General features: G+C 37.5%; 1 protein-coding gene across 3 annotated transcripts in view; it reads left to right on the top strand.

The window, feature by feature from the left end:
- The window catches only part of LOC149775411 (zinc finger SWIM domain-containing protein 7-like), a 28,607-nt gene extending 12,964 nt beyond the window's left edge, over positions 1–15,643 (top strand). For 2 of the 3 annotated variants that reach the window (XM_089943167.1, XM_089943169.1), the window contains 3 exons: positions 2,869–2,947; positions 11,688–11,713; positions 14,874–15,643. In XM_089943167.1, the coding sequence (XP_089799293.1) occupies positions 2,869–2,947; positions 11,688–11,713; positions 14,874–14,978 (210 nt within the window). In that variant the 3' untranslated portion in view covers positions 14,979–15,643. Of the gene's footprint in view, positions 1–2,868; positions 3,006–11,687; positions 11,714–14,873 lie in introns of all 3 variants that reach the window. The other variant, XM_089943168.1, reaches the window with a different exon arrangement.
- Positions 15,644–16,213: the final 570 nt, after the last annotated feature.

The raw sequence follows: 16,213 nt of genomic DNA, 5'->3' as shown, positions 1-16,213 counted from the left end.
AAATTCACTGGGCCAGTTTCAACCAAATTTGGTAGGAATGATTCATCAAACTTCACCTGACTGATTTCAATCAAATTTGGTTGCAATGATGTTCAAAATTCACTGGGCCAATTTCAATCAAATGTGATAGGAATGTTCCTCAAAGTTCACATGGCCAATTTCAATCAAATTTGGTATAAATGTCCCTCAGAACATAATGCACCAAAATTTTATCAAAGGTGGATTCCCTAGTGATAGTGTTCCTGACATGGCAATCAAACTTTAAAACCTGATTTTGATGTCTCGTCCAGAATGGCTTAGCCAGTTTTTTATTAAACTTAATAGGCAACGTGCGAAACTCACCAATAAATCCTGGAAGCTTGTATGAACCAGTAAAAAGGCTACTGGTCCTGTTGATAACCATCTGCGGCCAGTATTAATGGTGGAGGAAGAACCCGGGAAAACCCTGGAAAGAACCACCGACCCACGAGAAGCTACTGGAAAGCTTTCTCACATACCCACATAGGCTGAATCCAAGACTCGAAATCATGCAGACAGAGGTGAGATGGCAGTGATCTGTAATGGAGAGCGCTTTAGACCACTCGGCCACTCGGGGGCCCCCTAAAGAAGAACAGAAAATAAGATGTTTATATCATCTGATCAAATATCATATTTATTAAATTTTATTTAAAATTCATCAGAAATGAATGGCCACTATAACAATGGTATGGCTTCCTTAATAACTAGGTGGCTTATGTTCATCTTCCTTTTTAGAGTCGCTGAGCTAGTTTCAAACTTGATATGACTGCTTCTTAGGACATTCGTTATTAAACTTGTCCTTAGGGTGTATCCTCTGGCAAAATGCTTTGCCTTCCACAGCAATCACATGAAAACTTATTCTCAACTTCTTCTTCAGAATGTTTGAGCCAATTTTGATCAAACTTGGTAAGAATATTTCTTCAAACCTGCTCAATCAAAATTATGATCTGGGTCAGTCCCCTTGTATTGGCTTCACTTTGTTTGCAACAAATTTTAAAACTTATTTTTGGCTTGTCAAGAATGGCTAAGCCAGTTTTGATCAAACTTGGTAGAGATGTTAATTAGGACATACTGTATCAAAATTTCATCTTGGATTGCTCCCCTTGCATTGATGTGGCTTCCTTAGCAACCACTTAGAAAGACTATTTTCAGCTTCTTAACTAGAAGAGCTGAAGCAGTTTTGATCAATATTGGTAGAAATATTTCTTATGATATGCTTCATTAAACTTTTGTCCATATAGTGACATGACAGTTAAACAGGTATGTGATATGCACAGCACCCAAACTAAGTTTCTGACTAAGTCAAAGCAATTTGCAGTGTTGAACCTTAACCACTGGATTGTCAGTTTCTAGCAATTTGTTCCCTATGTCTCACAAATCTTGACCCAATGCACCCACCAGGTATGCTTTTTCATAGAAAAAGAGAAGAAAAAAAATATCTACATCTCTTCTTTAGTGGATGTTTATCCACATCTAGGTTGGTGTTAGCAATGGCTGAAGTCGCTAAAGTTGATAAAAAATGTAAGATGGCAGTTAATATTCATTTTAAAACAATATAACAGGCAATGTAACTGTTTAATGTTTTAATAATCAGCCATGTTGCAATATAACTTCTTGGAGTGCTGCTAATGCAGAGTCTTTGATGGCCACTAGTGTAGTGTCTATGATGGCAGTTTGTGTAACATATTATAATTTTTATTTCTTGTCTGAATTAATGATGAAAGAGATGGAATTTATGCAAATAGACAATTTTTCCTGAAGTCAGTAATTTATTCATTTGAAAAGAAAAGTAATTTTAAAAAAAGGGATATTTATTGTAATAAATGCTAGCACATAATGAATGGATAATAAAATTTAAGAGGAGCAAAATCTGAAATTGAAAATGTGATGGTCCAGCTCACTTCAGGTCAACCAAATATCATCTCCACAAGCCAAGATTCCGATATTTTAACATATCTACACCTTGGCAGATTGATCTGATATTTCAGTGCTTCAGGTCTGTGAATTTCATTTTATGCAATGGCAAGCCACTGCGTCCAATGAGAATCAAGTTGCTCAGATTTGAACATTGTTGCTACATGGTCAAGAAAAGGGGAATACACAACTGGAATGGACTAAAAAATAAGCAATATTCCACTGCCAGTCAGTGTTTGCACAAATAATCCCTTCCCTCAAATACACCCGTAATGGCTTCTCTCTGATAAGTAGTCATACCTTTGATGTTAAACTTACAAAGTATCCTTACAAAGCCAGTTGCCTCCACCATTTTCAGCCAATGTATAATGCACCCTTGTTTTACGCTATTGGCTAGTTGGCATTAACTAAAGAAGGTAACTCGTGAATTCCAATCTATGTCACTAGTACCAAGTACTGAAATATCAGATTGATCATTCATCCAAGGTGTAGATAGGTTAACATAGAACCTTGGCTAGTGAAGATGGCCAGATGTTCAAACATGTTAATGTTTTCATGAATTACATGAGCACATGATAAAATGTTCATTGCAGTAATGTTAGTATCAAAGGAAATTAGGATAGTACAGTGCAGACAACATAGTACAATGCAGACAACAAAGTTAAGGTGGCATAACTGTCAAAGCAGATAAGATTATCTTATGCATCAGCACTTATTTTCATTTGACCCTTTTTAATATTATGTGTCACCCAAATTTGGGGATTGGGGACAAAGTATCTTTTGCTCTTGAAATTCTAGGTGCTGCATTTTTTCATCTAATTCCAGTTAATTTATTGGTAAATATTTTACAATAATTTAAGTTATTATTGTTATTCATTTGCATTTAAAATGCCAAATTTTCAAAAAGGAACATATATTTATTGGCAATTTTTACAGGTAGTTGGAAGTTCAGGAACACCATACACCTGTTTTACTTCGAGTGTATACTGTTCATGTCCTGCCTACAGATATTCAGGTACAAGCAGAAGCATTTATGGGATTAAAGACAGTGAATTGGGGCAGGGGCAAGCAGAGTAAGTTATTGCGAGCTGAGCCAGCTATTTGCAATCCTCTAGCCCCATTTCTGAAATTCTGATCCCTGAAAACAACAAAACAACCAGCCTCAATTTTTAAAAATGTCCTGCCACAACTACCAATGGTAAATCATCATAAATTAGGCATGTTTAAGAAATATCATCTTTTGGGTTGCCTCTCTGAAGACATATGGGTGTCTCCACCCCACCTCACCTGCCCATATCTCTACATTTTGCTATCTTTACTATAATTGTTTTATTTGAGTGGACTTAGTAGAGATACAAGTTGCGGTTTGACTGCTATTTGCTGGTACTTAGTGGAGATATGAGTAGTGGTTAGACCACTGTATGCTAGGGCTTAGTGGAGATATGAGGTAAGGTTAGACCACTGTTTGCTAAGGCTTAGTGGAGATATCAGTTGAGGTTAGACTGATATATGTTGCAGATTAGAGGAGATATGAGTTGAGGTTAGACCACAATATGCTGGGCTTAGTGGAGATACGAGTTGAGGTTAGACCACTTTTTGCTATGGCTTAGTGGAGATACATGTTGAGGTTAGACCACTATTTGCTAAGACATAGTGGAGATATGAGTTGAGGTTAGACCGCCATATGCTGGGGCTTAGTGGAGGTACAAGTTGAGGTTAGACTGCTGTATGCTGGGGCTTAGTGGAGGTATGTGTTGAGGTTTGACCACTATATTCTGAGGCTTAATGGAGATACGTGTTGAGGTTTGACGACTTTTTTGCTAGGGATATGTGGAGATACAAGTTGAGGTTAGACCACTGTTTGCTAAGACTTAGTGGAGATATTAGTTGAGGTTTTACCACTGTATGCTGGGGCTTAGTTGAGACTGAGTCAGGCTTTGTGTTCATATGATAGCCTCCCAAATTCTGAAACTTTGGCTATGAAAGACCAGTCAGTCAATGATGGCAGACTCTATTTGATGCCTGCACTCATCTAGCTGTTTAATGCAGTATTTTTTCTCCTTGTAAAGAGTCTCATTTTCCGTTTGACCCAGGATTTTTTTTTCTAGGTTATTTTTGGTTATACATTACTGTAAGCTTTACAGGGTTACCTTGAGGCATGCAATAGCTCCTTTGAAGAGCTGCATTGAGATCAATGATCTCTCACATCAGGAGACTGTCAGATTCCTGAGCATTGCTTCTTTTAACACTTTGTCCGCAGAATCTGACAGTGATGAGCTCAGTAACTGTCAGAATGCTTGTATTGGTGAGGATATCTTCTTGAGCTGTGGAACGCTTTGAACTTCAGGCTGTAGCTTATCCTCTTCTAGACCTATTGCTTAGAACCCATGCCCCTGATATGGATGGGGACAAGAATTTTCTCTGGGTTTTTTTTTGTATTTTAGCAAGATCCAGTTTGACCCCCACTTTACTGCAAGATTATTTTATTTTACTTTACAGTTGAGATTGATGGTACATTTCTTTTTCATCCCAAAACCCATGTTTTGCAGTACACTTCAGACAAAAGTAAGCATTCTTCAACTTCAAGTTCTATGGGCTTCAACCCAATTGGGATTTTATTTTTGCCAGCCCAAGAAGGGGTAACTCTTTTGCCTCTTTGGTTTTGGTAGTAAATGTGGTTTCATCTTCATAAGGCAGATCCTATTCATGACCACTGAGGTTGGTCATTTCAAAGTCTTCATGACCACTGAGGTTGGTCATTTCAAAGTCTTCATGACTCTTTCGTTTGGTCATTCAAAGTCTTAATGACCACTGGGGTTGGTCATTTCATAGTCTTCATACAGCACTGAAGTTGGTCATTTCAAAGTCTTCATGACCAATGAGGTTAGCCATTTCAAAATCTTCTTGACCACTGAGGTTAGCCATTTCAAAATCTTCATGACCACTGAGGTTGGCCATTTCAGAGTCTTCATGATAACTGACGTCAGTCATTTCAAAGTCTTCGTGATGATTAAGGTCAGTCATTTCAAAGTATTCAGCCACATTTTACTAATAAGCAGAGGGCTAATATGACAGATCTTAACATATTAAAGGACACAAACACCAATAACACCAAACTTTTGCAAGCATGATATGTTCAGTATGAAAATAAATTCAACCATTTTACTCCCACCACCATGTGCTTGACATAAAAGAAGTTGTAGCACCATTCAAGCACCAAAGACAAAAACCAGCAACCTGTGTTCAGATTTCAAAACCTAACGAGCAACAATGTCATTGTGCACAGCACTGTTGGGCTTGCATTCATAATTGCATTGAATGGCGGCTCACCAATGCCAAATGCCAACCATACAGTTGATTGTATAAATAACAAATGGGCAGGGCCATCATCATAAAGATCAGTTTAAAGTTTGAATCAACTGAATTGACCTACATTAATGATGCTAATTTTTCAGACATCTACAAGGATCTCGAGCTGATGGAAAAAAGAGTGGACTAATGCTGTGTTTCAGGGTATTTCAAATGCTGATACCTAGTCCAAAGCATTTATTGCTTCCACATTTGGTAACCACTTAATTGTGCCACTTGAATTCAAGCTGCTAAATTATCACATGCCATACTACCAGTCTGACCATTCAGAATACATGTACCTCACTTTTGAGCATATGTATAATGACTACGACACAGTGATCCAGAACATTAATAAGGGGGCAAGCTTCATATGTGGTATCTTTTTGGAATACAACATTGTGACCCACATACATGATCAGGCAAAAAACAGTACATTGTAATTGTGGCTATCTTGTTCACCTAAGTGCTGTGCCATAGCAGGATGGTGGTGAATTAGATGATACGTGGAACTTTAACCTGAACATGCCAGTGAAAAGCATGAAGGCAATTGTTTTGCTTTTGAGCATGTGACAAAGAATGCTGAGTTTGCACATGGTACTGTGTATTTCTAGAACCACATTAAGGGCATCCCATACCAGATGTATGCCCAGGGACATAGAAGATACAGGCACTGGAAGCGGCCCTAACAATTATGGTGAGGGAGTTGATCAAGAACATGAAGATGATGTTGATCGATGTTGGTGCCATTTACCAAACCAATATACACTTGCAATCAATATGAGGTCAACAGAAGACCACATGCTCCACAAGTCAGGAAGACACGTAAAAAACATGAGTATAAACATAGCACTGCCAATTGAAAAGATAATCCAGGTAGTAGTTGTGTTAAACTTATATTTCATCATGAATGCACAGCTCAGTATACAAAATGGCAAGTTTGTTTCGGTCATCTACTAGCCTACCATTCCAGCAAATTATCTAGATTGCTTACAACAACACTGCTCCATAAATGTCGTTCGCCATGATTATGAGTCTGCTTGCCTGCAAACTTCTTAAATCACCATTTAAAGGCCACTTTGATTTCATTGTTATCATCTGTCCTACTATACACCTGTTCTGGGTTATGTAAAATTGTAATTCCTAGCTATAAAATCTTGAAGCAGAATCATTGTTGTGTTCAGTGTTTGATTTGGGCTGAAATTATTCAAATCAAAGTAGTCTTCTCTAGAAATACAAAGTGTTCATCTAAAATGTTCTTGGAAAGAGACATTAAATGGGAATTATTGTTAATTCAATCAAGAAAACTTTGGATTATATTACTGTGATTCAACAAAAGACTGTTGGCATATCATTACAATTCAAGTCATTGGCACATAAGTACATTATAAACTACCGGCCACTACAGGCACATCAACACATTCAGATTAGGAAATTATTTGGATTGCCTATAAAGATAATTCAGAACTTTATTCAATAGGACTTGTGTTAGTAATTCTAGGATTATTTGGGATTTAATTCACAAAACCTTAAGTTCGCTTTTAAACATTTTTACTTTTTATTCTAGGGAAATAAAGTATTTGTTGAATCTTTAATGCTTATTGCTTCTCACTCTTTTCTGTTACTTACTTTAACACCACAGAATTGTAATAGAAAATTGGAGGGTCACAAGTTCGCAGAACACATATGTGATCCATAGTAGTATTTAATGACATTGTGTTCATGACATAACCAACACACAAGTTGGTCTTGTTACAGTAAGTAACCAGTTGATGTGTCATATGCTTGCAGATGGCAACGATTTCTTGTCCTCTGGCAGCCAGACTTTGGTCTGTTTCTTAACAGAAACAATGGCCTCAAGGTGTGTTAGTATACCAGTATTGATATAAACCACAGCGAAACAAGGACAGCCCAACCACAGTCATTGTAATCATCCTCTTTTTATTTTGGTTTTCTAAAGTGGTGGCCAAACCATGCAGAATAACTGGGTGACAACCAGGGTCAGCTGTGCAGATCCTGTAAGATCTTGAGTAAGCTGTCATCTAAAGCCACACGTGTAATCCCACTGCAAAGGAAACCTCTCCATTCAGGGTATGGTGCACACTCCCAAGTAATCAAAAAGCTGCCTGGGTAACAGACAGTCATGTGAATGTTGATGACCTCAGGGCTGTTCCAGAGACCAACAAGTCCACACTCAAAGCATGCCTGTAGGATCTCCTCCAGTATACAGTTTCAATCATTTCACTCTTGAGCAATGCCTAGCAGCAGCAGAGACCTTGCTTATTACTTTAATAGCCAACTCTTTGTCAGCAGAAGTGTACATGCTTCAGGCCTTGATAACAAGCACTGACTATTCCATAGCTCAAACTGTTCTGTGAGCATGGGGTACAGTTTTTTTTTGTCCCGAACACCAAGAACCAAAATTGCATTTGGTTCGCCTTCCATTGCCCTCTGAATGTATCCCAGCTGTCACCCTCCTAGTACTCAATTTGCCCAGTGAGTGATGGGCCAAGTGTGGCTGTTGTATTCTTAGAGCAACAGAACTTATTGCTGATCTGCTTGAGCAGAACTTGCCACTTTTATAAATGTCACTGCAGGCTATGTCCTTCAGGACACCTGTATGCCAGAGGATACTTTCCAGCTTGACTATGTCATTGACTGCTGCACCTGTCTTGCAGACTCCCATTTTCCATTATCTAATTGGTAGCAAGTAACAATAATCTCTTGGCTTCTGAGGATGTTTTCAAAGTGGTGTGCTGTCAGGGTCAGGCTCTTGAATGGTTTATAGGATGTATGTTGTTGTTGTTGTTGTGGGGTTTAACACCATTTTTCAGCACACGATAGGCTATACATGGCAGCCAGTATTAATGATGGAGGAAGAACCAGGAAAGCCCCCGGAAAGAGCCACCGACCCACTATAGGATTTATGCAACTGCAGTTACCAAGCAAGCATTTTTATAGCAAGGCTTGTCAATACCAGTAATGTGTCACAGTTTTGTTTTGAGTAAAATCCAAACCACCTTTCAGGCCTTGCTGTTTTGTCTCCACTAGGTCACATTTGTCAGTTATAGTCTCACCTCATTTTCTTCCTCATAGTATAGAAACTTAATGCAAATAAAAAACTCACAAGAATAGAGGCTGTATGTGCATCTATCATTTGTCTGTTTGGAATCAGGCAATTGTCTTGTAGTTGGTGCCTTAGCAAAATATCAAGGTCACCAAGTCCAAATGGGTCTTTCACTTTCAAAATGTGTGCAGCACCTTCGATTTAAAATGCTTCCTGAAGACAATACCAATCAAGGTCAGGATTTTTGGGAACAGGCACAGGGTGCGGCACTATCTTGTCAAGATCAAAGATAGCAACCAAGCAAACAACTTCCTGCTGCAGTATATGTCCATCACTAGGCCTAAGCCACTATAGGTGGGTGAAATGACCCAGGAGCTACTGCAGTGCTGCACAGCTCATGGGGTAGAAGCTTGAACACTCTGCAACTTTTTAAACTTTTCAGTTATTATACATCCTCAGTGCACCATTTGTAAATGGATGCATTTTTGTAAATTTTAAATATTTATGCCTCAATAGCTGCAAGCCACAGAACTTTACTAAGCAGCCAAGCTTTGGTTTCTTTTCTGCATCCCCATACAAGGATAAGTTTACCACCATCCCTACATAGTCTCTGTGAATGTATGTCACAATATTTATTTATACCACCATACTTCTAATGTGATCCAAACTCATGTATTTTTTTCCTGCTTTGTATACATAGCTGATGGATCTCTTTAAATGGAATGATAAAGAAATGTTCATGATATCCAGGTTAGCAAATGCATTTGGCTGTCCATATTTCTAGTTTTTGCTATTGATAGCCATGGTGGGACATTTAAAGATTTAGAGTTTGGTGAGTTGTTGGCTGTTGGTGGAGGGGGCAGAAAGGGGGCTGGTGGCTTGGAAGTGTCAGGCTTGGCCCCAGTAACTTGTTCTGACAAGTGTGTGATGAAAGTTTGTTTTGCTGTACATTCATGGAATTATTTATTTGACTCTGAATGAATTTACAGTAACCAATATCCAGTGAAATCATATCATCATTTAAAAGTGTTTTCACTTATTAACAGTATTTCAATTCAAACTTCATTAGGCCCAAAAGTTGTTGAGGTTTTGATAGTTTTTGTTTTTGAGGAAATAGGCAAGGAAGGGGTTTGTTTCAGGACTGAGTATGTGATTCCATTAATGCAGTGTGTGATTAATACTGGGGATTTAAGTGTATTCTGACTTTTCGGAATGTTATTAAAAAGACAAAACATCTCTAACTTCTTTCAGTCAGTGAATTAAGACATACTTGTTAATATTCTTTTATGACTCGTACATTACCGGTAGTTTTTATTCATTGGAATGATCTGCTGAAACTTTATATACTCTCTTACTAGTCAAGTCCAACTGTAAACAACATGGACTCTGATCTGCTATTACATAATGCACTGGGAGATCAGGATCAGTGTTATTTGTTCTACTGAATACTCCTAACAAGCTGTATTAATATCTGCCTGATTATTATGGGATGGCAGTTCTGCTTCATTGTAGTGTACTCGACTTGTAAGAAAATATATACAGTATCTTCTGAACTTCTCAGTAGTCTAAGTATGTACATATCATCCCACATACATACATACATACATACATACATACATACATACATACATACATACATACATGCATGCATGCATGCATACATACACACACACACACACATACATACATACATACATACATATGCATGCACACACACATAAACAAACACACATGCACACAGGACCACTCCAGTGGCATCTAGTGGTTGGAACATCTGCCTCAGATGTGGGAGGCCATGGGTTCGAACATAAGCCTAGTTATACTAATGACTTATAAAAATGGTACTAACAGCTGCCTCGCTTGGTACTCGGCATTAAGAGTTGTGTTAGGACTGGTCAGCCTGGTGTCAGGATGTGATTTAGTAGGACATGATGATACATATCTGCAGCATGATCCCCCAGTGCTAGACATCACCATAAACTGCCACACTGCAGACATTATAACAATATGACTAAGATTGTTAAAGCATCATTAAAAATCCAAATCTCACACACACATGCATACTTACATGCATACAAACAAACATACATACATACATACATTAATACACATACATACATACATACATACATACATACATACATACATACATATTGTAGGTCACACTTTTTAGAGACCACTCCGGTGGCCTAGTGGTTAGAGCGTCTGCCTCAGATACAGGAGGTTGCGGGTTCGAATTCCAGCCAAGTCATACCAAAGACTTATAAAAATGGTACTTACAGCTGCCTCACTTGGTGCTCAGCATTAAGAGGTTAGTGTTGGACTGGTCAGCCTGGTGTCAGGATAATGTGTCTGGGTGGGACATGATGCTACATGTCTGCAGCATGATGCCCCAGTATTAGACATTACTATGAACTGCCACACAGCAGACATTGTAGCGATAGGACTGATTTTTTTTTTAATATGTTAAAAATCCATATCATACACACACTTTTTAGAACACAATAACTTCACACTCTTTAGTAAGTGATACCTCACACTCTTTAGTAAGTGATACCTCACACTCTTTAGTAAGTGATACATCATGCTTTTTAGTATATGACACCTGATACTCTTTAATAAGTGATACCTCACTCTTTAGTAAGTGATACCTCATACTCTTTAATAAGTGATACCTCATAATCTTTAGTATGTGATACCTCACACTCTTTAGTATGTGACACCTCACTCTTTAGTGATACCTCACTCTTTAGAAAGTGATACGTCATACTTTTTAGTATGTGACACCTCATACTCTTTAGTGATACCTCGTACTCTTTAGTGATACCTCACTCTTTAATATGTGATACCTCATACTTTTTAGTATGTGACACCTCATACTCTTTAGTAAGTGATACCTCATACTCTTTAGTGACACCTCATACTCTTTAGTAAGTGATACCTCATACTCTTTAATATGTGACACCTCATACTCTTTAGTATGTGACACCTCATACTCTTTAGTAACTGATACCTCACACGCTTCATGAGGCAAAATGCATAAATGAGGAATAAACATAATTCTGAGACCCATTTTGCATTCACTTTGAGATATTGGTGACTTTTAAAATATGGCAGTAAAATTTAGCTGCTTTTATCTTGAAGTAGGCCGTGTTGAACGCATTTACCCAAACTCAAATCCATGCATAAAGTGAGCCACATTATATTTACAAATTGAATTAAATACTGTTTCATCGACTGAAACAAGATATATAAATATCAGACTTCCACTTGCAGATGAAAGTTACTGTTTCATGTTTTTATGTTGACTAAAATGCTCTGTTTGACTCCTTTTTTTCAGTAATGCTAAAAGAAGAGCACATGATGGTATGTATGATTTCCATATGCACTGTTGCTGTGAAAATCTCTATGCTACTGGCTGCTAATTGATGCAAAATCTTATGAATGGCCTTTTTGTTTTACAGTCATTAAAACCTAGCAGGACATAGGTAAAGTGCCCCTTCTGTGTAATCATATTAATGGATGCTATAAGTGTGACCTGCATTGTAATTGAAGTTACCTTATCCTGAGGGATGTTCAGACAAAGCTGTGTGGTAATGGTACACAAAAACACAAAATTAAGGTACCATATTTACTTGATTGTAAGTTAATTCCAAGTGCAAATAACATAGACCCTGATCTGATGTTACATAATGCACCAGTAGATCAGGGTCTGTGTTGTTGCTGTACTGATTACTTCAAAACAAACTGCATGGACCCAGATCTGCCTGCACATTATGTGGCATAAGATCTGGGTCTTTGCAGATTTCAATTGAACAAAACTTATAATTGAGAACATATCGTAGTTAATGTGAGAACTAAAATTATGTAAAATAAATTAAATATCACTGATAAAAGAGCATTCATGTGACTTGATGGGATCAGTTACCATATCCACATCATTTGAGGGGCAGTGGTATATTGAGTGCCTTTATAAAAGGTGCTGTTACTTTTTGCATGAGGTGAAGGTTGAGTCATCATCAACAACCATGTTAATGATCTGTGTTCAGTATCTGTATAAACCACTCCAGTGGTCTAGTGGTTAGAGTGTCCACCTCAGATATGGAAGGTAATGGGTTTAAACCCCGTGCCAAGTCATGCCAAAGACTTATCAAAATGGAACTAATGGAACTAACAGCTGCCTTGCTTGGCACTCAGCATTAAGAGGTCAGTGTTAGGACTGGCAGGCCTAGTGTCAGGATAATGTGACTGGGTGGGACCTCCTGCTACATGTCTGAGGCATGATGCCCCAGTGCTAGACATCACTATAAACTGTCACACTGCAGTCATCATAGCGATATAATTGCAATGCCAGTAGCTGGTAAAGGAATGTAACATTTCCATTGGTCAGAATGTTACCACGTGATCAAAATGAATGGCATTCACTTCTGTATGAACTGTAAGGAGAACTACTTTTCTAATAATACCCACTTCTGTAAATAGAGTCACATGTACAGTATAAGATAAACACTGCCAGTTAAGGCAGACACGAAGTAAGCATTAAAGAAAAACAACATTATGACCTTATTGCGATCAAGCTAGACATCCCAGGTGCTATAAATAGCTACCTAACAGAAAAACCACAAACATGTATTACTACACTCAGTTAAGATTTCTGTTTTTAATGATGCAAACAAAATAACATAACAAATAATTAAAATTTCAATTATAAGAGTTTAACGTTTTTTTCTGAGTTTATCATGGTATAAATTGTCAGTTGCCGACTCACACAGCTTACATAACACCCTTCGGGCGTTATTTGCTGTGTGAGTCGGCAGCTGACAGTTTATACCACGATAAACTCAGAAAAAAATGTTAAACTCTTACATGACTGAAAAATTGTTAATGCTATGTTAAAATTTCAATTCACGCTCGCACTCAATATTTGTACAGCATGCAGCATAGAACCATTGCAATGTTATAACACACACTGGGTTCTGTGGAAACATTGTCTGTAAGACTCATTCTTTAGAAAGTCTTATATGATCCAAGATTTATAACTCTTTGATCATTTTTGGATATGCATTCTCTCTCTCTCTCTCTCTCTCATAAACACAAACACACACTCATTTTGGTATTAAAACTACAACTGTCTCAAAATTATTCCTGCTATGTATGATGCTTGCTTGTTTAGTTAGTGATGTGCAGACTGGTCAGTCATTCTTGAGATACATGATGTGCAGACTGGTCAATCCTTTTTGAGATATATGATGTGTAGACTGGTCATTCTTGAGGTACATGATGTGCAGACTGGTAAATCCTTATCGAGATATGTGTAGACTAGTCATTTTTGAGATACATGATGTGCAGACTGGTCAATCCTTATTGAGATATGATGTGTAGACTAGTCATTTTTGAGATACATGATGTGCAGACTGGTCAATCCTTATTGAGATATGATGTGTAGACTAGTCATTTTTGAGATATATGATGTGCAGACAGTCAATCCGTATTGAGATATATGATGTGTAGACTGGCTATTCATTATTGAATTGTGTGTTGACTGATTAGCCTATATTGAGGTAAATGTTGTGCAGACTAGTCAGTCATTCTTGAGATAGATGTGCAGACTGATCAACCCTTATTGAGATATATGATGTGTAGACTGGTTTATTGAGATCTTTGATGTGCAAATTGGTCATTTGTTTACATTTTTTAAGTTTGTATGTGGTTAAAACAGTCCAAAAATAAGATGTAAACCAGTCACACTATGTGACACTGAGATTTATGACAGCTCTACGGTTCATTGTTGTTCATATTCTATTTTAGGAGGTCATTGTACCCAGGCCTTCCTAGATATCATTCTGCCCTCCTTTGGAGGCCGCCTTGTCTTAAATTTGCTGAGGTTCAAATACGCTGTATCTTGTGCATAAGATTAGCATCATTAACCGGATTTTCATTGGCAGTACAGATATCTTAAATGCACCAGTGGAGCACATGAAATACCCACTCATATGTATGTTTGTTTTGGGTTTTTAACATAGCTTTTTAAAAACATTCAGTCATATTGCTACAATGTCTGCAGTGTAACAGTTTATAGTGATGTCTAGCACTGGTGCATCATGCCGCAGACATGTAGCAGGATGTCCCACCCAGTAAACATTATCCCTGACATTAGGCCAACCAGACTTAACATTAACTTCTTAATGCAGAGTTAGTATTATTTTTATAAGTCTTTGGTATGACTCGGCTGGGGTTTCAGAACCCAACCTCTCCCATTCAAAGTGGACGCTCTAACCACTAGGCCACCAGAAAGGTCTCGACTCATGTAGTGTCCTGTAAAAAAAATTGAACTACACTTTAAATGCCCTGAAAGGCAACAGGACCTTAGTCTACCTAACGATTTGGGGACAACACTAATGGTGTCAGCCTTTCCAAAATTTAATAATGAATATACTGCCACAAATTCTGATAACAATGAATGCGAGAATGCATTTACACTTGCAGGTGTGTTTAGAGTCTAATTTCTATTTTTCTCTCTTTAAAGTGTAAGCATGTGCTGGCAGTCAAAATATCAGAAGCCATTGGTTGTGTCAAAATCCTGGAGGTGTCAGATCAGGATATAGCCAACATGATACAACACATTGATTAAGGAGTCCTGGATGGACCCTTTGGAGTCCTAGAGGTGTCAGTTCAGGATATAGCCAACATGATACAACACACTGATTAAGGAGTCCTGGATGGACCCTTTGGAGTCCTAGAGGTGTCAGATCAGGATATAGCCAACATGATACAACACACTGATTAATGATAGTCCTAGATGGACCCCATGGAGTACTGGAGGTGTCAGATTAGGATATAGCCAACATGATACAACACACTGATTAATGATAGTCCTGGATGGACCCCATGGAGCACTGGAGGTGTCAGATCAGGATATAGCCAACATGATACAACATACTGAATAATGATAGAGACCTGGATGGACACTTTGGATTTCTGATGATTTCTTCAAATTTTTCATTACAGTTAAAGATTAAATGTGCATGTACTTCACTGTTTGCTGAAACACAGTCAGGTGTTATTTTTAAGATTTATAATGTTATACCACTGTTCTTTGCACATTCAAGTGGATGTTCATTCACCCAGAACCTAACAATTTGGGAAGTATCACTTAAAATACCTCAGTTTTCAAGTCCAATTTATTCAGCATGCATCAGAAAAACAAAGATGTTCCAAATAATTGTATGTTGTGTTAATTTGAAACATTTATGGCAACTTGACCAAATAATAATAAAAATTATCCCAAATGAAAAATGTTTCATCTACGACTTTGTACTTTTGCCTTCAACAAAATAGAGTTCCTAGCATTCTTCTCAACATCCTCATGTTGAAGAGAATCAAACTTACCTGAAGTGATAATTATTATTCTAGTCAAGAAGTAAATGTATTTCAATATTACAATCTCTTACTGTCTGTAATGATAAAATGCATTTCAACAGAACATTCCCATCATTTATTTTAACAAAAAAAAAAAAATCTGAAGAGATCATGCTTCAAATTTTTGTTTTATTTAAATACTTTACAAATAATAGTTAAATCTGTAGTTTTTGTGACATTTATTTTATGACATGTTTATCTCATTCTTTCAAATAGCACTACACTTTATAACACTCCATCACCTGTAAATATCCAACATATATATGCAAAACCCCAAAATAGGCATACCTCTGACAAATGCATGAGAAATATTTACAATACAACAGGAAATACTCGTAACAGAAACATTATGAAATGAATTGACTTGGTGCATCTCAGATGCACAAAACAAAAGCATTAAAATGCCTATAAACATCATTGGTATGGCAAGTGATTTTGAACTTACTC

The sequence above is a fragment of the Sinohyriopsis cumingii genome, chromosome 19 (assembly GCF_028554795.1).
Source record: "Sinohyriopsis cumingii isolate HCF-2022 chromosome 19, ASM2855479v2, whole genome shotgun sequence".
NCBI lineage: Eukaryota > Metazoa > Mollusca > Bivalvia > Unionida > Unionidae > Sinohyriopsis > Sinohyriopsis cumingii.
This window is presented reverse-complemented; position numbering and strand designations above follow the sequence as displayed.